The sequence below is a fragment of the Arachis ipaensis genome, chromosome B8 (genome assembly GCF_059453495.1).
Source record: "Arachis ipaensis isolate K30076 ecotype BB chromosome B8, ASM5945349v1, whole genome shotgun sequence".
NCBI classification, from domain to species: Eukaryota; Viridiplantae; Streptophyta; class Magnoliopsida; order Fabales; family Fabaceae; genus Arachis; species Arachis ipaensis.
In genome coordinates, this window is record NC_142443.1 from 3,012,263 (window position 1) to 3,033,285 (window position 21,023).

Genomic DNA, 21,023 nt, shown 5'->3' on the forward strand with positions numbered 1-21,023 from the left:
ATAAAATGACTTGTGACTTTTAATAAAAAAAAAAAATTGGTGAGATTTAATAAAAGCTGGATATATTGTTCTTTACACGTAAACCAAACATTGTTAAGTGGTGGAGGTGATAACGAAGTTAGTGCGTGCGATAAAGCCTCGTTTTCCTTTTTAGCTTTGCTTGTTTGGAATGAGGCAGGAAGGATAGAAGTGACTCAAGTGAGAGGGGAGAAAAAAAGGTAGAAAAGAATTGGATCAAAGTAAAGTTTATATTCAATCCTAATTTTATTTGTCAATATATAACATGTCAATTTTAATTTTATCTATTTTTAATTTGTAAGTATCTTGACTCTATTTGTAGATTATAACAAAAAAAATATAATATTTAATAATTTAATAAATTTTTGGATTATAACTTAATATTTATATATTATTAAATAAATTTAATTTTTATATAAATAAAATATTAAATTTGTAATTCAAGATCTTAGTTTAATAATTAAAGAATTTTTATATAAATAAAAAGTTTTTGATTCAACACTCAATTCTAATATATTTTTATATAATATATATATAGAGTACATATTGATAAGGCAGATCAACTTGCTTTGCGTTTAACTTTATTGATAGGTAGAGTTGTTGACTTGCCACCCCTAGAAAAGAAGTGAAATTATTTAACAAATTATCTTATTTGATTGTTATTGGTTGAAAGGAACACAAGTTCGGATTTAAGAGTTAAGAGTTAGGAGAGATAAATAAAATAGTTTAGGAAAAAGGAAAAATACAAAGAGACAATGAGAATAGTGAAGAATGTGAAGTTGTGAAATGTGAACAATAGATTTAAAAAGGAAGGTAAATTAAAAATAAAAAATCAGAATCTTAATTAATTATTTCATTTCATTTCAAAATTTAAAATTTGAAAAATTAGGATTAGCAATTAAGCACATTCAAACTATTGACGGTTACTTTCAGTTTTACCATAATTTTCCATTTTCGATCCCTCTCCCAAAACTCACCATCATCGAATTCCAATGCATGCCCAATACTCGTCATCGGTGCTGGAGGCACATCTCCGACGCTGTTGCTTCGTAACATTGTTCAGACACAATTCCAACACCGCTGCCCATGCACGACGCTGCAGACTCACCCTGCGCCGTTGCCCCTCCTCCTTAGTAGCTCGTACCGACGTAGCTTTATTGCGCACCGCTGTCCATCCGCAGCCACTTCAGACGTAGCAGTGAATAGCAACGCGTGCCTTCCCCTTTGGTAATCGTTGATGGAGTTTCTAATCTCCCATCCTCATTAAGCAGTGACAATTTTTCCTTTTCAGGTGACAATCTTATCAATTTATGCATTATAGATGGTCAACAATCCAATAAGGTAAGCAGTGAAAGTTCTAGTTTTAGATGCGATGGTTATTTTCATATTATGGCCGGATAGTCATTTTAGTAGGTATGCGGATAGTTATTTTAATTCTTTTGTAGATGGTTATTTGATTGGAACGAGTTTAGTTAGATACAATTAGAATATGTTAGATGTTCAATTTATTAGGTATGCAGATGATTGTTTTTATTCTTAAGTGGATGGTTATTCTTAAATGCCAATGAGGGTCCTTGTTAACGAACTAGCAACAGTAAGGAGGATCTCGGTGGCGACGATAGGGGAAGTGACGGCGGGGCGACAGTAGAGAACTTGGGGGAGAAACTTGTGCTTTGGTAAAGTAAGGTATAATAGATGGTTAAAATTTTTGAAGAGTAAATATCGTTTTGTCCCCAATATTTGGGGTAAGTTCCAAAGTTGTCCCTAGTGCTATTTAAGTCCCTAACGTTTCAAAATCGACTCAATGTTGTCCTGTCGTTAGGGATCCGTTAACAGAATTGACGGCAGGACAAAATTGAGATGATTTTGAAACGTTAGGGACTTAAAGAGAACGAAAACGTTGGGGACAAAAACATTACATAGAAATAAATTTTAATTTTATCCTTCAATAATATCAATTTTTTACTATACACAGTATTCAATTATTTTTTAATCACATCTAAGTAAATTATACTTAATCATATTACTTTCATTCTAAATAAATTAATTTTTTTTATAATTTTACTCTTAAAGATTTTTAGTTATCATGGAATATTTGTAGAATGATTAGTATATAAACTTGCGGAAAAGAAAAAAATATATATATACAATAAAATATAAATTATATCTTTTATCTCTAATGTATCAAAATTCTTTAAAATTATAAAAAAATAATTTTATTTTAAGATAAAAATAATGTGATTAAGTGTAATTTACTTAAATGTAGTTAAAAAATAATTGAATACTATGTACAGTAAAAAATTGATATTATTGAAAGACAAAATTGAATTAAAAATTATTTTTATGTATCATTTTTGTCCCCAACGTTTTCGTCCTATTTAAGTCCCTAACGTTTTAAAATTGTTTCAATTTTGTCCCACCGTCAATTCTATTAACGGATCTCTAACGGCAGGACAGCATTGAGTCAATTTTGAAACGTTAGGGACAACTTTGAGACTTACCCCAAACGTTGGGGACAAAAATAATACTTTACTCATTTTTGAATTACTTAATTGGATTTTTTGATTGAGTAATTTGAGTGAAATATTTTTTTTTTAATTTTATTGGGCCGAATTTTCAGCCGGTTGTCCACATTATTCAGATTTTTTATTGTCTTTCTAGTGGAGCCGTATGAAAAATGGTGGGACATGTGTGAAAAACTTATTTGGGCTAAGAGCGCATGCTTTTTTTTCTGACCAAAACCCGTAAAAGAAAAATAAGAGCCCACTGGTGTATAAATAAGTTGTTATGCATAAAAGAGAATTGTATGTGTCGAGGCCTAGAATTATTGTGGGTGGTGGATGAGGATGAGCTTTGGTTAATGTTACAAAAAAAAGTCAGGTGGAACATCATCCAAATTTTACGTAAACAAAAAAAATTAATTACTATATATTTGTCAATAAATATATAAATATAAATATTATTAATTTATTTTTAATATATATTTTATATTTAAATATTTTATATAAATAATTAATTTAAAAAATATTATATTCATATTAAAAATTAATTATAAAATTAATCATTATATATTTAATTTATTTTTATTATATATTTTATATTTTAATATATTTTATACAAATAAATAATTTTATAATTAATTTTTAATTTCATTGTTGTTTTTTTATTCTTTTTCTTTTCTTTATTAACTACTGGGGTATGGCACTATAGCAGATGCAATTGGGATAGCACTACCTATATCCCCTATGAAAGTCTACAATTAACAATTAGCAAATACATACATTTGGAGATATAAATATGGTAAATTTGATAGTGTCTTTATTATAGTGCTTAAATTGTCTAATTTCTTTTTTAAAGTAAAAAATAAAATATTTAAAATAAAAAATAAATGATGTAAAATTTATTAAATACTTTTTATTTATATTTTTTAATAACTTAGTACAAAATAATAGGCAACATAACATTTCTCTCTAAATATTTGAAGGTTTGACCAAATAAAATAAAGGAAAGGGAAGGAATCTGCCACCTCATGACCCCACACACCACATGCACACATTTCAACATCATCGCCAACTAACCCCTCACTTCAACACCCAAACTTTCATTACTTACCCCCATTTATTTACTTGGATTCATTCATTTATGTTATGAAAAATGATATATTAAAAATAATTAACAAAACAAAAAACATGAAAAAGATATCAAATTGTTTTCTTTCCTTATCTTATTCTATTCTATGCTACGCTAGTCAAAGAAAGAGAAATAATGATGATAAAAGCACAACAAAATAATTTGTCCGATTAGGTTGACGTGTTTTCCATATTCCAGATTCTGGAATCTAAAAACCCCCAAACTCCCAACTTGATTCCTGACGCCAGAGTGTATAATTAAGAAGAACCTTGGTTAACTATGAATGAATAATAATCCAAAAATAATAATATGCTACCAACACATATACTTGCATCATATAATATACGTATATGATGGCCTGCGGAAAAGGAAAGCAAATTAATTAAATAACAAGATGAAGGAAACTCCTGCCACAACTTGAGCTGAATTATTATTTATTTATTTATTTATTTTCTACAAAGGATTTTAAAAAAAAGACATCCTCCGCTGAGAGTCAACACCGCAGCTTAATTGCTTAGCCAAACAAGTAAAATACCCTTTATTATTTTACACATTTTTTGTATTCTTGTGTGTCACGGCTCTTGAGTACCTTATACCCTACCTAAAACAAAATATATTATTATAAAAATCCGTATGTATTATTGATCATTCCTAGTCCCACAATGCATCTGAGAAAAGATTCCCTCCTCAAGGACAGTTCCTTTTCCTTGCATAATTTTATGATTAAGATTATTTATTATTGTTATCATTATTTTCCTATGTGCTAAAGAAGTGCATGTGAATGTGCCTCTGTGAAGTGTTAATACGTCCACTCTTGAGGCAGAATCATATCATTCTGGATCGGTGCTTTCCGTGATTGCCGCTTCTCAAGTGAATACATGCCATCCCTATTAGTATTCACTAGAACATCTGCAAAATCATACAAATAATATTATATTTAATTCCATTACAGTATTATATTATGAAAAATCTAAAAAATCAGTAGAATTTATGATTTTTGTTTATTATTTTTTGTCTTTAGTTGAATAATTTTTTTTGTTGTCTACAGTATTTTTTAAATCGACAGATCAAAGATTAATCTGTTGTGGATTTGAATTGGACGAATGAGTTGACTACTCGATCAACCCAAATTTATTCTTTAATCTAATAATTTAATAATATATTTTTAACCTATATTTTTAAGGAAAAGTATAGGTAACAAACAAGATTTTTGAACAATGTGTAAACAATGTGAATTAATAGGGTTAAAAGAGTAAATTTAATTAGTAGCATTAAATTAGAGTATAGTGTATTTTCATTTGATTGGTGGTTGTTCATGTTGTTCAAAATTTTCATTGTTCCCCTAGCACTCCCCTATTTTTAATATTAATAATTAATTACTAACAAAAAATAATAAATTTTATTACTCTTTTAACATTCTTCTTGTGCTGTTATTAGTCAAATGAAATGATTTCTCCAGCACCCAAAAACAAAGGGGCAATAAATGGGGACATGAAATATTGCTATCTGCCATTAATTAAGCATACCATGGATATAGGAACACCCTATATTAAAGGATACGGCTGTATTTGTCTTTTTATAGTGATTACCAATAACTTGCATGCAAATCAAAGTACACAGTTGAGCTGATATAAATATTATAACTTAGTATTAATTATTAGACAGTTGGAAATTAATTAATTAAGCATATAGAAGAAAATGGTAGCTTGATAATTAGGGTAGGATACCATGGAGAGGAGGAAACGCAGCAGCTTTGGGTCCAGCTGTGGCAGCCATTTGGTCAAAGTGTTGTTGCAAAGCTTGTACCACTCTCGCAGGTATCAGAACTGTGGAGCAACCTTTACCTGCTAACACAAAACTTAATTCAATTTTCATGTAATTAAGATTTGCAACTAACATGATACTAGTAATGGTAATGAAGTATTAATTAGAAATTCTATGATTAATTATAGGATTTTGCTACTGTGTGTCCTAAGGACATAAATTAAACATACCATAAAAAAAAATTAGTTTAATAATATTTATTGTAAAATAAATTTTTTTTATATTTTCAATATATAAAAATAATAAATAACATTAAAATATTTTTTGTATAGTATAATTAACTTATATACTTAAGACACAGAATAATAAAATTTTTAATTATATTATAGAGTAAATGTCCTTTCCGATCTCTAACTATTTATCCGATAAACTTTTCACCCCTAAGAAATCTAAACACCCAAATCGATCCCTATCTACTTTAATATATGTATGTTCCAGTCCCTATTTACTTTGAGTAAATATCCTTTTCGGTTCCTAGCCAAGGACTGGAACGTACATATATCAAACTAGATAGGGACCGATTTGGGTATTTAGATTTCTTAAGGGGTGGGAAGTCCATCGAACAAATAATTAGAGACCGAAAAGGGCATTTACTCTTTTATATATATACTTAAAATTAATTATTAAATCAATTATTTGTTGTGATAAGAGGAATCTAGATTTTTTTTTTTGGGCAAAAACATTTTTTTTTCTTATTATTCATTAATGTGTGTTTATTTAGATTAGCTGTGAGTTACTGTTGTACTTGTTTGTTTCTATGATTATGGCTCAACAAATTAAATGACGTAAAGTAATGAGTTTTGCTATTAGTAGAGCATCTACTTTTGCCGAAAGGAAATCAGGGAAGAATCAAGCATGTTAGTTCAAACTCCATTAAAAGAATATTTGGTCACTATTATCATGCAAAGTGGCAATTTCCCACACTATATTATAGATCTTCCCCTCTCTCATAGGTTTTTGGGGGATGAAACTAGGATGAAATCTTTTGAAGATAAAAGCCACTTTAGTTCCTAGATTACACAATTTATTGGAATATTTTTAAAAAAAGAGGAATGGTTCTTGTTCATATTCCATTTCACTAACCAACTTGTTCAACAACAAGGAAACCGACACAACACTGTGGGAAAGGACACAGAATCCCAAAGTGAATGAACCAGATCTATCTTCACCAAATTTATAAAATAAAATAATCATAAAAAAAATTTTAATAAAAAAATAAAAATACATATATTATTTAATTCATATATTTTATATTTTGTATTTTAATATATATTTAATTCATTTAATAACTGATATTTAATACGGATAGAATATTTTTAAAAATCAATATACATTAAGTTTCTACGCACTGGCGCACTGCACTCACACACATCTCATGATACATAATTATCACTACTCCATAAATCATAATTACATTGAATTTTATACTAATAAGTAATAACTATTAAATTTGATAACTATACAAAAGAAAAAGAAAGAAAGAAACTTAAACCACACATTTTATATTAGTTCTAGTTTAATCTGTGTTAAAAGTCAAAAGTCAAAACCATTTACTTACATGAAATTTCTCAAAAGATAAAAGTGATAGATGATGAGATGGATAATATTAAGTAGAAAATAAAAAAAAAAAATAGTTAAAATTTATTTTATTTAATATTAATTAATTATTATAATAATTAATAAATATTAAATAAGATAAATTATGATTGTATTTTGCTGATTTTCTTTAGTTATCAAGCATTTTCGTATTATTATTACCTTGTTTGGCGGTTGAATGTGGTGGGGGAGTGGTGGCGGTGGCGGCACGAGGCAAGAAAACTCCGGTGCCACCTCTTGAAGCGGAACTACCAAGGAAGAGTGCCCTCATGCCTCCACCACATTGCTGCTGCAGAAGCAGAGGAGCTGGCCGTGGAGGCGGACGAATCCTCCTTCCAAGGCCGCCGCCACCACCACCTTTACCTTTCTGCTGCTGACACAAAGAGTCGTCGTGATTTTGTTCTCTGTCCTCGGATTCACTCATCAGTTTCTGCTTCAATGAAAGAACCTGCTCCTGCTTTAACCGTGACAACTGTTCATTATAATCACATAGGAATTAAGTTAGCAACGAAATTAATGAAATTAGAAGAAGCGTTATGAGGTGTGACGATCTTACTTCAATGGCTCTGATTTGTTCGTGGATGAGAGATTGGTAGGAGCAGAGTCCCTTGGGTGTAGGTGGCGGCGAGGGTTCTTGAGAGGAAGCTTCAGATGGCAAAGGTGACCAGAGAGTTGATTGCGGTGAAGCCATCAAGTCCCATGACTTTAAAAAGAGGAGAGGAAGTTGTTAAAATGAAAACTGAAAAAACAACAAGAGAGAGAGAGGAGGAAGAAGAATACAAGTTGTGATGAGAAATCGTATTTGTCATGATGATCATCGTGATGATGATCTTGAAGCAAGAAGCGATCCATGTGGTGAGTTAGTTCCGCGATGAGATCATCTTCCTTATGGTGAAATTCCTCTGGTGGCAGGTTTGGAGAAAGAAGATGTTGTTGTTGTTGTTGATGATGTTGAGAAGGTAGTGAAGTGTCATCAGCAGCCATAATAATAATAATCACAACTGACTAAAAGGAGATGAAGTTGATGATGGAGAAGGAGAAAAAGGAGAAGAAGGAGAAGCAGGGTATAATGATTACATAGTGTGTGCTCTGTTTTGGGGTGAGGTTAGTCAGACAGTGAGACGTGCCTATTTAATTGGTTTAGAAAAGTGGGGTGTTTGAGAAGAGACTAGTTGAAACCAAAAACGGAGACTTGGCTAAATCAATGAGAGGAGTCAGGTGATGCCATGCTTTTTAAAATGTTTGCAACCGGAATATATATCAACCACCCTCATATATGAATTTCATCGGAGGGTTTATAAAGTGATGGATTAATAGATCGGAAAAATTTAGGGCCAGCAATTTTTATGTTTTTTTGTCAGCACTTAACTATTAAAATAAAAGTGAGTGATCTCTCACTATTAGATGTAATCTCACACCATTAAAAATACTATTAATAGACAATTGATGATTACAAAACACCAAAATTACTAACCCCTAACATTCTTCTTAATAGCTCAAGAAACATTAGAAGTTGTCAAAATTTATTGTTTTTGACAACTACTTAATCATCAATTTAATTACTTTAGTTTAGTAATTTTTAATATATTTTATTTTATATTTTTAAACATTAATAGTTAACTGATAATAAAAAATAATAAATTTTAATAATTTTCTATTATTTTTTTTAAAAGATGTATATAAAATATTTGCAAACATTAATTTTTTCGGTGTAATTAAGTATTTTTTAAATATTATTTTTTATTCAATTTTTAGAGAAGAGAAAAAATAAAAAATAAGTAATTCTCTTAATTTTTTAAACAATTGGCATATAAAAATAAATATTTAAATTAATTTAATAATAATAAATCTTTAAAAATGACAACTAGTGTTTTTATAATTTGTTGTTTGAATATGGGATAAGAATGTAAAATCCATCTATCTATAATCTATACATCAAAAATTAATTGTTCAATTATTTTATTCGTATAAAATATATATTAAAAATAAATTAAAATATATATTTATACATAAATAAATGATGAGTGGTTAAATAGTTAATTTTTGATGTGTATATAACAATTTTTTTTTCTGTAAACTCGATCAATTTTTTTTAAACAAAAATAGGGTTAGAATAACCTTGAAGTACACATGAAGCCTCAAATCTTAAAAACATACCTTATTTGTAAAATTATCTGTCACTTTGTTAGTTTCTCGATATAGTATTTACGACGTGAATCCAAAATTATTATCTTGTTATAACTAATTCCTTTTGATGAACAGATGCGGTTTTATAGAAAGATAAATATTAGAGATTTTATTGAAAGATATAATTTGTCTAGCATGGATTTTCATATTCAGACCTCAAATCAATATCACTGTCAAAGATAATATGTTAATTAGCAAGCCATTTTTTAGTTTGATATATGTTGGGTTTAGTAGTTGGACGGTATATTTATCCACCTGTATTAATATTACTCACCAGTCACCAGCCATTCGTTGAACTTGCTACAAGCCTACAACCCAACCTGCCTCCATTGACATTTAAAAATATTATTTAAACATTAAAATTAATCATCAAAATTATATATTATTTTATTCGTATATAAACATATAATTTAATTTATTTTTAATATATATATTTTATACTGATAATTATTTTAGTATATACCTAACATAGTTGATTTACGCCAATGAGTTATAACTCAAATGACATAATCTTTCCATGCTCAATTAAGAGATTGCGGATTCGAATCTTCTTTCTTTGATAAAAAAAAAAAAACATAGTTGATTTACATTACATGCTAACCACTTCCAACAAATTGATCACACCCCCTCCCCCTCTATTAACTAATTTATTTATTTATGCTATTGTCTATATGTTTTGTTTTTGTTTTTTATTCCCTGAATAATAATACTTTCAGTTGATTTGGTGTAGTATTGCAGGTCATTATTTTCTTTGCAAGAAATTAAAGAAGATAGAACAACAAGTAATAGTGTTGCCTCTTCAAACGTGGGAGAGTATTGCGTTTCATTATGGCAACCACACACCAGAAATCATATATAATAGAATGCATAGACACCAAATCGCACGCAAATATATAATAGGAAACTATGAGCTTATGTCTGGATAAGTTTAATAATTCATATCTTCAATAGTAGTCAATATATAAAATTTGCTATGAGCTAATGAAATAATACGATTTATAATTTATAAAAGATTATGTGTATCATGTCCTTCAATCCTTCGCCTTCAATGACGCATTGTAATCAGGTGAACTATTAATTAATACATGATGAGTTTGTATATTTCTATTTTTGCCTACTAAATTTGGTATTACTTAATCAACTTGATTTGGTCCAGTGGTCAATTCACTCTTTCGTTTAAACAAGTGCTGTGAGTTCAAATTCTGCCATATGCATGCAGCAATCCATTAATAAACAGTAGACTCTTAAATAGAGCTCAGATTCGCTTGAAGTCTGTACCAGATTTCGAGTTTCGCGAATGCCAAATCCACCTTTTCTTTTATTCTTTCTCTTTTCTAACTTATTCTATTCGATTCGAATTCTAAAAAAAAAATAGGAGGAATTTTTGATATTTTTTTCGATTTTGAATCCTCTTCACCCCTTCTTGCGACAATAACTATAATTAAAAAAATAGAATATCAATGCATCCGGAAAAAAACGATTGATTTCGATCAATAGACCCGCTAAAGCTCCGAACCATAGAGTACTTACCACTAGTACCACGAAGAGATATGTTTTAAGATCTCGCATTTTTAATCTTTCCTTTTTCTTTATTTCAATTTCTAATACATAATTTTATATAGGACTATCAAAAAATAGTTATTTTGTTAATAACCACTTAAATTTTTTGTCAAATTCTTAATTCAAATTTAAAATGTACAACGATTCATTCGATAGCTTTTTTGTTTTCTAATAAAAAGGGATCTATTTCTGCTCGAATATTCCATAAAAATGAAATAGATTTTTATGTTTGAAAAATTTTCTATTTATTATTATTTAAATTATTTATTAACTTAAAAAGTGTTTCTTTGATTATTATATTAAATTTTTTTTTATTAGAATATAAAAATTTTTATATTCTTAATTATATTATATATTATATAATATATACAGATTAATCCTTAATCTATCAAGTTAAGAATATTATGGACAACCAAAGAAAAAGTTGGTGTTATTTGCTATCCAAGTCTTATTGATGTTGAGTGAAACTAAAATACCATGAAAATAGTAATGGTTGATCATTTGTAAGTGGATTTATACTTTCTTCAATTGGAAAGACTATGAAAATATTTATAGAAATTAACATAATTACCAACTGGATTAGCATCAAAGTCGTTGTAGTATAGTGGTGAGTATTTCCGCCTGTCACGCGGACGACCCGGGTTCGATCCCCGGCAACGGCGAGTTTTTACATTTCTCTATTTTTGCACTTCATGGGTTCGGTGAATTAATTAAAACTACACCGATGTACGAGATTTTGGTGAAGCAAAATTAGCGTTGAGAGTTGAGACCATGTGTTTATGTCTGCTACCCTTTGCGTGTTTTCAAAACTAATTATTAAAGAAATATCATCACCCTTAAAGCTACCATATGAGTGGTCTCACTCTCATCTCATTTTCAGATATGTTCATGGCAAAGGAAATTAGAGCTTCTAATTCCATGTTCAGCTTTCGACATATCTGTTACATCCTTTTCACCCTTTCTTTCTGTTCTGTCATCATATTCCACTCGTGGAGCCACTGCTATTATTTCTCACCATACCATCTAAGAGTAACAGAAGAAAAGCAAAACCAAACCATCATCAACCTCCTTTCATACCCTTTTGCATGGAACCACCTTATCTTCTCATCAAAGCCACCTTCAAAGCTTCTCAAGATTGCACTCTTTGTCAAGAAATGGCCTCAGGGATCTCATGCCGGAGGGCTCGAACGCCATGCTATGACTCTCCACATTGCTCTTGCAAAAAGAGGCCATGAACTTCACATATTCACCACTTCACCAGGTTCCTCTATTATCCCGAAATCTGAACTTGGAAACTTGTACTTTCACTTCTCAAAACCAACACCAGGTGGTTACCTTGACCAAGCTTTAGTTTGGGAACAGTTTCAGGAACAGAACAAAACAGGATCACCATTTGACATTGTTCATACTGAAAGTGTTGGCCTTAGGTACACTAGATCGCGCAATGTCACTAAATTGGCTGTTAGTTGGCATGGTATTGCGTACGAGACTATTCATTCCGACATCATTCAAGAACTTCTAAGAAGCCCCCAAGAATCAAAGGCAAATGCATTGGCTGAAAGAGTTACCAAGGTTGTTGAGGAAGTGAAATTCTTCCCAAATTATGCTCACCACGTCGCCACCAGTGATCATGCAGGAGATATCCTAAAGAGGGTCTACATGATCCCGGAAGAAAGGGTGCACATAATACTGAATGGCGTGGACGAAGATGTTTTCAGGCCGGATATTTCGATAGGGAAGGAGTTCAAAAAGAGGCATGGCATTCCGGATTCTAAATCACTGGTGATAGGACTGGCTGGGAGATTAGTGAAGGATAAGGGACACCCTTTGATGCTTGAAGCTTTGAAGCAGATAATGGTAGAAAACAGCACATTCCAAGAGAGTAGCATCATTATGGTTGCAGGTGATGGTCCTTGGGCAGCAAGGTACAGAGGACTTGGGGAAAATGTAGTGGTTCTGGGGCCTCTTGAACAATCTGAATTGGCCTCATTCTATAATGCTATTGACTTATTTGTCAACCCCACTTTGAGAGCACAGGGTTTGGATCACACTTTGATAGAAGCTATGCTGAGTGGGAAACCAGTAATGGCTACAAGGCTTGCAAGCATTGTGGGGTCTGTGATTGTTGGCGGTGAAATGGGTTATACATTTTCACCAACAGTGAATGCTCTAAAGAAGGCTGTGTATGAATCATGGGTGGATGGAAAGGAAGTTCTACACAATAAAGGTCAGGTTGCTCGTCAAAGAGGTTTGAAATTGTTCACTGCCACCAAGATGGTGGCTGCATATGAACGGCTTTTTCTTTGCATTTCAAGTGCAAACAATGATGACCATTTTTGTCAATATTAACAGTCAGTTAATTGAAAAAGTGGGAAAAAAGAAGCAGCTTCTTCTTGTTTGGAAAGTATCTGTTTTTCTGTAGTCAAAACAAATTATTCTTTGTTTATTAACAAATCCACATGCATGGTTATATGATATAGTGCAATCGTGTTAGTTCCCTTTGCAAGTTGTGAAGTTGCAAGAGGGGCTGCACAAGAATTAATTCTGTATTGAGTTTTCCTTAAAACATATCTACGTTAAATTCTTGCCTAGGGAGTAAGGCACCATACAATAGGACAGTATCAGATAATGAAGACTTTACCATGATTCTACCTATAAATATCGGTAGAGAATTGCGAGAATGAGAAACTTGGGAGGATTTTACGCATCTAAAAAACAATTAGATCCTAAAAGGAGGAGGAGGGAAAAAAAAAGTATAAGAAACTGATAATATGATTAGGACAACAGTACCCAGCAAAGTGTTCGCAACATAGGTGAAAAATGAAAGGGAAATTGAAAACAGAGTTACACCAAAGTTGGGTTTTCAATTACTTAATATGTCGACAGAATAATGACATTTTTCAACATATTCTTGTGTCATGGGGAGAAGGAAAAAATATTCAGATGCTTTTGTCTTGGTTCAATGGAATAGGGAATGGACAAATATTTTCAGATCAAGGGTGACAAGTTCCCTTTCATTTTCAACCACTTCAGACTCCACGCCTTTGTTATGCATTAAGCAAGGGAGTGTCCACCACATGTTTGAATCGCGAAAGACGCTAGTGAATTTCTTTACCATATTCGGATAGCAATGTTTTCTTTGGGTGGTCATATGGAGGACCTAACTGAGAATAAGAAAGGCATGATTTTCCTATTATTTTGAGATAGTAATGCTCACTTTAAATCAACACTTTCATTGAATCAGTTCATGTACACATAATGGCATCATCGACAGTAAGCATCTAACAGCCACTCTCATATGCAACTTTTTCAAGCTGAGTCCTATGACCATTAGATTACACATATTACATAATACTATGTTCCTGCAAAGATACAGTCTCCAATGGCAGCAAATTATACAGTCACATCTTTATGAAAGCTCTTCTGAGAAACAGCTCCATCTGCATGAATGACACAGTGGATATAAAAACACCAAAAACAAACGCTAAGTCAACAAAAATAATCACTATAGATAATAAACTTGTTAAATCCAAGAGAATAATGAAGGCTTACAATGAGAATGGAGAGCTACTACCCCTAGGAAATGCTCATGTATGGAGGTAATTGGCAGCCATCATTAGCTCCAAAGTTAATTCAGGTTCAATAGGAAACTCTGTCTCTTTCCCACTAACAACAGCAAGATTTTCACTATTCAAGTCAATAGAACTATTTTTTTATGAAAATAACATCGCATGAATTAAGAGATTTCAGATCAGAGCTACAGAGCTTTCAATTACTTCCTAAAGGAAAGTATAGCTTACATTGCAACACATAAGAAAGACTAACATTGATGATGGTTAGATTAGAGAAGGGGGGAAGGGGGCCAAAACATCAGATAGAAAAAAGGGGCCAACTCAATTAGCATTGCGATTTTTCAGTAGTATTTCGAATTTTCAAGCTGTCCAGTAGTATTCAAACATTTGAAACGGATGACAAGAGAAAGTAAAATGATAAAAGAAGTGCACACAATGAAAAGCGCAACCACATGATACATAAGACCATGTAAAACAATATCTCTTTGATGGAGCACTGAATTCAGCAAAATCCCAGACTCTAATACATGAAGAATCCAGTCTGAAACCTAAGAAGTAGAAGTGAAACACAAACGGCCGCTTTTTAGAATCAAATAGTTAAACAGAGTAAAAACCTCCTTGCTCATCGAGAATCCATCCTACTTAATAGAAGGATCACACAATGGTAGGCACCAAGCAAAAATCAAATGCCCTACTAGAACCAGGACAACAAAATCACAGTTTAGCTGGCCATGTAAAGGGAGTGTTAATAAGTTGAATTTCCCTAACGACACAAATTTCCCCCCAAAACCCTGCGTTGACATTTTTCAACGATAAAACCAAGGATCACAGATCTAAAAATCCATAGCATATACAAAATTTTCGAATATAGGTAGCTTCGGATACACTACCACAAAATTCACGAAAAACTCTCATACAACAGAATTCACATTAAATTTCATGAAGTCACGAACACATGCCTCTGAAAAAAGGAGCAAATACCTCGCGAATTGGAGATGCCAGTAAAAATACTGGCAAATCTTCTCGAGAATGGTGGTGCTGATCTCAGGGAAGGTAACCTCGCCGTGCTGCCTCTCAGCGAAACTCCCTATCAATACGATCAGAAGAGTGAAATGAGCGGAACCCTAATTTTACAGCGCAAGTGGAAGAATTATTAACAAGGATGGAAATAAGAGCAACCTGGAGAGGTAAGCATGTTGTGTATGGTCTGTGAAACCATAGCAGCTTCCTTATCAACAACGAATTCGAAACCCTCAGCGCTAATCAGCTTCACTGTGTCTTCCTTCCTCATCTTGCGATTTTCGATTCTCCCTCGCACCAATACCACCTCGCCTTGCAAAGTGCAAACAAACCACCAACGATCGCTTCCGAGTTTTGACTCTCAAATGAAACTTCACGCAGGCACACGCGTAAGGGTCTTCTGGGCTTAGGGCTTGTTTGGTGATCTTATAAGAATGATGTTTTTTGAGTTTTTTTTTTTTTTTTATGTAAAAATAAAAGTAATTTTATATTTAGATATTTTATGAAAAAAATATTTTTATTTATTAATTATGAGTTTGTTTGGGTGAGTTTTAAAATTTTTTTTTGAATTATCTTTTATTAAAAGATCTTATATAAAAATAAGAGTGATTTTATGTTTGGATATCTCATATAAAAATATTTTTTTATATATCAATTATATTTGGGTATAATAATATAAAAGTATTTATTTATTTATTTATTACATGAAAAATATATTTTTTTAAAGAAAAAAATATTTTAAAAAAAGATGTAAATTACAACTTTTTAAAAAAGATGTTTTTTTATTTTTCTAATACTTTTACTTTTACTACTAGAAATTTACCAAATACGCTAACAAATAAAAAAAAATTTCTTTAAAAATTTTTTTTTATCAAGATAATGGGGCCCAAACAAGCATTATGTTTGAGTATAATAATATAAAAATATTTTTTTGTTTATTTATTAAATAAAAAATATTTTTTTAAGGAAAAAGATCTTTTAAAAAAAGATGTAAATTTCAGCTTCTTAAAAAAGATATTTTTTTATTTTTATAGTACTTTTATTTTTACTACTAGAAATTTGCTAATTACGCTAAAAAATAAAAAGAGATATTTTTTATTGAAAATTTTTTTTTTTAATTAAGATAATGACTCCAAACAAGCACTTAGTTAGTAGGCCATTTACTACAAAAAAAAAGCCCAACAAAAGACAAGCACTTAAAAAGACAAGCATTTAGTTGGTAGGCCCATTTACTACAAAAAAAAAAAGGATAAGCCCAACAAAAGTAAAAAAATGTCTGAGCCCGGGTTCGAACCGGGGACCTCTAGTGTGTGAGACTAGCGTAATAACCAACTACACCACCCAGACGTTATTATTCAGTTTTGGTTCAACATTATTGTTATTCGAATACAAACCGGTCACTCGACGGAGAAGGAAAGGGAAAAGAAAAAGAAAACTAGGGGGCGGTGAAATTGCAGAGGGACATAGCAATAGCAATCGCCGTCGCCATCTGAAACTGAAAATTGCTGAGCATGGATTCGCGCCATGCATCTCTTGGTCGACGAACGGTATCAATCAACTCTCTCTTCCCTCGCCTTTCTCCATCACCACGTTTATCATATTGATTTTTTTTTTGGTGATGATTTTCTTTTATTCGATACGTGATGGTTTATCCATGTCTGAGTTTTCGTTTGCATTGAATGATTGATTGGTCTCAGCTGGAGGAAATTCGTCAGAAGAGGGCGGCGGAGAGATTGAGCAAGACATCTTCGGGGCCAGATCTGAGCCAGATTCCTAGAAGCTCCGGTTAGAATACTATCCATTTAATATCTTCCACGATTTCTAATATGCAGTATCGGTTCCTGCAATGAACACGATTTTCCTTTTCCTTTTCCTTTCTGGATTCAGAACTTGCGGGAATGACAAAGTCTGAGAGCGCCAATAGATTGTCTGAGGTTACGTGTTAAGCATGCTATTTGATACCATGTCTATTTTGTTTATGCCTTTACACAATGAATTATCTGATTTGGTATTGAAACCCTCCTTCCTTTTTTCTGTGCGTTTAAAATTATATAGACAGACATTAGTGCGGTATTATCTCAACTAAAAGACCTGCAAAAGAAGAATACAGTGTTGGAGGAAGAAAACAAGAAAATAACTTTCAAGGTGAACCTTAATATATATATATATGTTACTTGTTTATTTGAAGCCAATGAAAGATTAGAAGTTAACAAACTAGGCTGATTGTATTTCTAATCTGTCAATTATTGCAGCTTCAAACGGTGGAAATCGATAACGACACAATGCGCAAGCAATTGAATGATCTGGTAAACAAAAGAAAGTTGTTGAATTTCTGTTTTCTTCTTTTTGGGTTGGAGTTACAAATCTGATTATAAATATTACTGCCTCGCGAAATTGGAATAGCTTTGCACTTTTGCTTTTCAACACGTGCATTGTAGTTTTGAGATTTAATCTGATTCATGCAGGAGCAAAATACAGTGCCATCTCTCAGGAGAGCTCTCAAGGATGTTGCAATGGAGAAAGATGCTGCAGTTGTTGCACGGGTAACTACACTCACATGATGTATTCATGTCCCCTAGTTGCTCCTTATTTTTTATCTTTCACTATCTATATGACATCATGCATATTAGTGCAGGAGGACCTTTCAGCACAACTTCGTACCCTGAAGAAGCGTTTGAAGGAAGCAGAAGATGAGCAATATCGTGTATGGTTGCTTTATTTTAGATGAAATCCGTGCAATGCTGGTAAATTTTTTATTATAAACTCTTGTTTGCTCTTGTTATAGGCTGAGGAAGATGCAGCTGCATTGAGAGCTGAATTGAACTCAATTCAGCAGCAATCAATGACAAGTCCAGTTAATGCAATTTCACCACTTGGTCCTCCTCCAGATCAACTTCAAATATTGGAAAAGGAGTTAGCTGGCTTAAGATTACAGTTGCAGGTGATGTTATGATATAAGCCTTTTACCAATTGTGACGTCGTTTTTTCTGTTTGGGTTGCTTTCTGAATACCGATGGTGATTAAAATCTATAGCGAGAGACAATGCTGAGGCACCAGGAGCAGGAACAATTGGCAAAAGAACAAACCCGCATTGTAGCATTGACATCCGAAAAGCAGGAGTTGGAAGAGAAACTCAACTCCATGTCTAGAGAAGCTTCAGGTTCTTTTCATCAACACTCCTGCACAAGTTACAGTCAATTTTTAAGGATTTAGCTAAAGAATGCCCTAAGGGCGTTGGTTATAAATTTAAAAGCTTAATAGCGAGTTTTGACTCTTCACATATATATTATCAATGCATTCAATGCATATTAAAATTTCGTATTTGTGGTGTCCTTAACTAATGCCCTTGGAGCACTTGTTATCAAGACCCAAATTTTAAAAGCTTAATTAAACAAACCATGATGCCGTTCATGTATGTAACTAGTTGCTCTTCTTTTATGTTTATGCCATCCTTGGATCTGAATTCAAGACCTTTGAAGCCATTGAAGAGATTAGTGGAAGCACTATGCTTTTCATATATCAGTTGATTCTTTGTTTATTACTGCTGTTAGTGGTGTTGTATGGTATTTGGACTTCAAACTGATGTATATTCATAGCCCATGATTGTTTCGTTTCAACTATTCTTTGTACAAATGACTGCATATTTACTAGCAAGAATTTCTATGGACTCAGCATTTGGTTCTAATTCTCACATTTGAGTTGACATTTCATCTAGTAGATTTGATGCACTATAACATGTCATTGACCCTGGCTTGTGCAATGCAGAAGTCTCAGATAAAGTAGTAGCTAACAAGCCATTATCTATGGTGAGATAAACTTCTTTATCATGGATTATTCAGTGAATTAATTTCTTGACATCTGTGAGCTGATTTGAGTTAGTTTGGTCTAATGTTGTTTCAATTTCCTGTCTATCAGGAAGACAAGCAAAAACTTGAAAGGCAGTTGCATGATATGGCATTAGCCATTGAAAGGTTGGAAAGCAGTAGGCAGAAACTTCTACTGGAGGTATATCTACATTTTATTAGGTACTTTGCTGTCTATATTCCATTTTGTCTCACGATTGTTTTGAACATCATGTTGGCAGATTGATTCTCAATCCACTGAAATAGAGAGACTTTTTGAGGAGAATTCTAATCTCTCAAATTCATATCAAGAGGCAGTTGGAGCTGCAGCGAGATGGGAAAACCAGGTAACAAGCTGCCCTGTTTTGTGTCATGTTTAATTTTTAGATCGTTTTTTGGGGTTTCTGATTTTACAAACAAATATGATAGTTTCAGGCTGTAAAGAATTTTGCTTCTTTGGGTAAATTGTCTGCTGACATGTGATGATGCAGGTACTGGAGTGTCTTAAGCAAAATGAAGAGCTTCGTGGGATTCTAGATAAATTAAGAATGGAACAGGCCACGGGCTTCCAGGGCAAGGCTCATGAGATTGGTTCCTCGGCAACCACGGCTGAGATGGCATCTGTGAAGGTAAAGTACTTACCTTATGCATAGCATATTTGTTCCTTAGTCTGTGTTGTCTCTTCATGTTGGCTTGATGGGTCCCATGTGTTACACATCCGATGTCTAAATAAACTGCCACATTAGATCTTAAGAACAGTCTGATTTTTTCCTTATGGAAAACTTGTTGAGATCTCTCTGTGCTGCTTTGACAATTTGTCATCTACACATTATTCTTTTGCACCTTTTTGTTCATGTGGCAGGGTGCACTTGTAAAAGAACAGAGTAGAGCAGAGGCACTATCAGCAGAAGTCATGCGGCTTTCTGCACAACTCGAACAAGTCAAACAAGCATACGATGGCATTACACGCTTGTAAAGTTCTATCCATATTTTCTCTCTATGATGCGCACACTTGTTCGCTCTAGTATTAAGTTTATTGCATCAAAATTAATGTAATTGATATGTTGCAGCTATGGGCCAGTTCTTCGCAACATTCAAAGCAATCTTGTGAAAATGAAGCAAGACAGATCGTTGGCTGTACAGTGATGGCAATGAGGAGTTAACGGGATGATAATATTCTGGTTGCAATTGTGAAGCCTTGAAGACGTGTATTTGTATGGTTGACAGATTCTTATTATTTTTTTTCACCATCATTAATATTTAGTTTAATAGAAAAGAAGCAAGATGGTTTCAATATGAGCAATTTTGTTATACACTCAGCATGTGAAGCCTTTGTTAAACTCAAACATGAATTTGCAGAACACTAGAACGCCCATTCTTTGTACCATTTCATTTTGTATAGTAGAATCAAAGCACTATCACTTTCTTGAGTAGAACAATTAATTCTCATGAATTAAATTTGGGGGCGTTTCGATTACACACAACGCATTTTTTATATAAATAATACTAACCTTCTACCGTACGACTCATCGTTTCTGCATATTAATTACTATTCTTAAAAGTTAGAATAACCATTGTTTGAAAACCCGGTGCACTTAGTATAGAGACCAATTTGGCATTATAAATAATACTTTTTTTTTTCATACTTATTTTGATATATAAATTTTCTTGATTCTTTTTCTTTATTATAAGATTCAGTGGTTCTTTATCGTCATATAGAGACCAATATCACGTCATCAATCATAGCTTTTTCTGTTATATTATATATATATAC

At 32.4% G+C, this 21,023-nt stretch overlaps 4 protein-coding genes and 2 non-coding genes across 9 annotated transcripts; 3 read left to right on the forward strand and 3 right to left on the reverse strand.

The window, feature by feature from the left end:
- Positions 1-4,056: 4,056 nt before the first annotated feature.
- LOC107613777 (uncharacterized) lies at positions 4,057-8,340 on the reverse strand. Of its 4 annotated transcripts, none has more exons than XM_016315928.3 (5): positions 7,849-8,340; positions 7,625-7,771; positions 7,231-7,540; positions 5,376-5,492; positions 4,057-4,557 (listed from the first exon to the last, which is right to left on the reverse strand). In XM_016315928.3, exons 1-5 carry the CDS (start codon positions 8,050-8,052, stop codon positions 4,448-4,450), a joined length of 888 nt encoding a protein of 295 aa, XP_016171414.1. In that variant the 5' UTR covers positions 8,053-8,340; the 3' UTR covers positions 4,057-4,447. The 4 variants fall into 4 exon arrangements, with proteins under 4 accessions (XP_016171414.1, XP_016171416.1, XP_016171413.1 ...); XM_016315930.3 differs by having other exon boundaries at positions 7,231-7,522; positions 7,849-8,339; XM_016315927.3 differs by having other exon boundaries at positions 5,376-5,495; positions 7,849-8,339.
- A 3,065-nt stretch (positions 8,341-11,405) lies between these two features.
- Positions 11,406-11,477, forward strand: TRNAD-GUC (transfer RNA aspartic acid (anticodon GUC)). Its single transcript has one exon. It is a non-coding gene; the product is annotated as a tRNA-Asp (tRNA).
- Positions 11,478-11,664: 187 nt separating this feature from the next.
- On the forward strand, positions 11,665-13,287 carry LOC107612136 (UDP-Glycosyltransferase superfamily protein). Its single transcript, XM_016313957.3, has one exon. The coding sequence runs from the start codon at positions 11,665-11,667 to the stop codon at positions 13,162-13,164; it is 1,500 nt and encodes a 499-aa protein (XP_016169443.1). The 3' UTR covers positions 13,165-13,287.
- A 724-nt stretch (positions 13,288-14,011) lies between these two features.
- Positions 14,012-15,839, reverse strand: LOC107612609 (BTB/POZ domain-containing protein). Its single transcript, XM_016314304.3, has 4 exons — positions 15,567-15,839; positions 15,369-15,474; positions 14,368-14,481; positions 14,012-14,255 (listed from the first exon to the last, which is right to left on the reverse strand). Exons 1-3 carry the CDS (start codon positions 15,676-15,678, stop codon positions 14,403-14,405), a joined length of 297 nt encoding a protein of 98 aa, XP_016169790.1. The 5' UTR covers positions 15,679-15,839; the 3' UTR covers positions 14,012-14,255; positions 14,368-14,402.
- An 841-nt stretch (positions 15,840-16,680) lies between these two features.
- TRNAV-CAC (transfer RNA valine (anticodon CAC)) lies at positions 16,681-16,754 on the reverse strand. Its single transcript has one exon. It is a non-coding gene; the product is annotated as a tRNA-Val (tRNA).
- Positions 16,742-20,688, forward strand: LOC107612608 (myosin heavy chain-like protein). The gene is made up of 15 exons (XM_016314303.3): positions 16,742-16,954; positions 17,105-17,192; positions 17,295-17,341; positions 17,463-17,552; positions 17,660-17,713; positions 17,873-17,950; positions 18,043-18,111; positions 18,193-18,348; positions 18,441-18,567; positions 19,173-19,213; positions 19,323-19,412; positions 19,492-19,596; positions 19,741-19,878; positions 20,112-20,221; positions 20,320-20,688. The coding sequence occupies exons 1-15, from the start codon at positions 16,919-16,921 to the stop codon at positions 20,393-20,395; spliced, it is 1,305 nt and encodes a 434-aa protein (XP_016169789.1). The 5' UTR covers positions 16,742-16,918; the 3' UTR covers positions 20,396-20,688.
- Positions 20,689-21,023: the final 335 nt, after the last annotated feature.

Coding starts and splice junctions, on each gene's coding strand:
- LOC107613777 (XM_016315927.3), bottom strand. CDS start 8,052: ATGGCTGCTGATGACACTTCACTACCTTCTCAACATCATCAACAACAA. Junction 7,772..7,848: donor ACGATTTCTCATCACAACTT/GTATTCTTCTTC, acceptor CTCTTTTTAAAG/TCATGGGACTTGATGGCTTC. Junction 7,541..7,624: donor AACAAATCAGAGCCATTGAA/GTAAGATCGTCA, acceptor TATAATGAACAG/TTGTCACGGTTAAAGCAGGA.
- LOC107612136 (XM_016313957.3), top strand. CDS start 11,665: ATGAGTGGTCTCACTCTCATCTCATTTTCAGATATGTTCATGGCAAAG.
- LOC107612609 (XM_016314304.3), bottom strand. CDS start 15,678: ATGAGGAAGGAAGACACAGTGAAGCTGATTAGCGCTGAGGGTTTCGAA. Junction 15,475..15,566: donor CAACATGCTTACCTCTCCAG/GTTGCTCTTATT, acceptor TCGTATTGATAG/GGAGTTTCGCTGAGAGGCAG. Junction 14,482..15,368: donor TGGCATCTCCAATTCGCGAG/GTATTTGCTCCT, acceptor TGCTGTTGTTAG/TGGGAAAGAGACAGAGTTTC.
- LOC107612608 (XM_016314303.3), top strand. CDS start 16,919: ATGGATTCGCGCCATGCATCTCTTGGTCGACGAACG. Junction 17,951..18,042: donor ATGCTGCAGTTGTTGCACGG/GTAACTACACTC, acceptor ATATTAGTGCAG/GAGGACCTTTCAGCACAACT. Junction 20,222..20,319: donor TACGATGGCATTACACGCTT/GTAAAGTTCTAT, acceptor GATATGTTGCAG/CTATGGGCCAGTTCTTCGCA.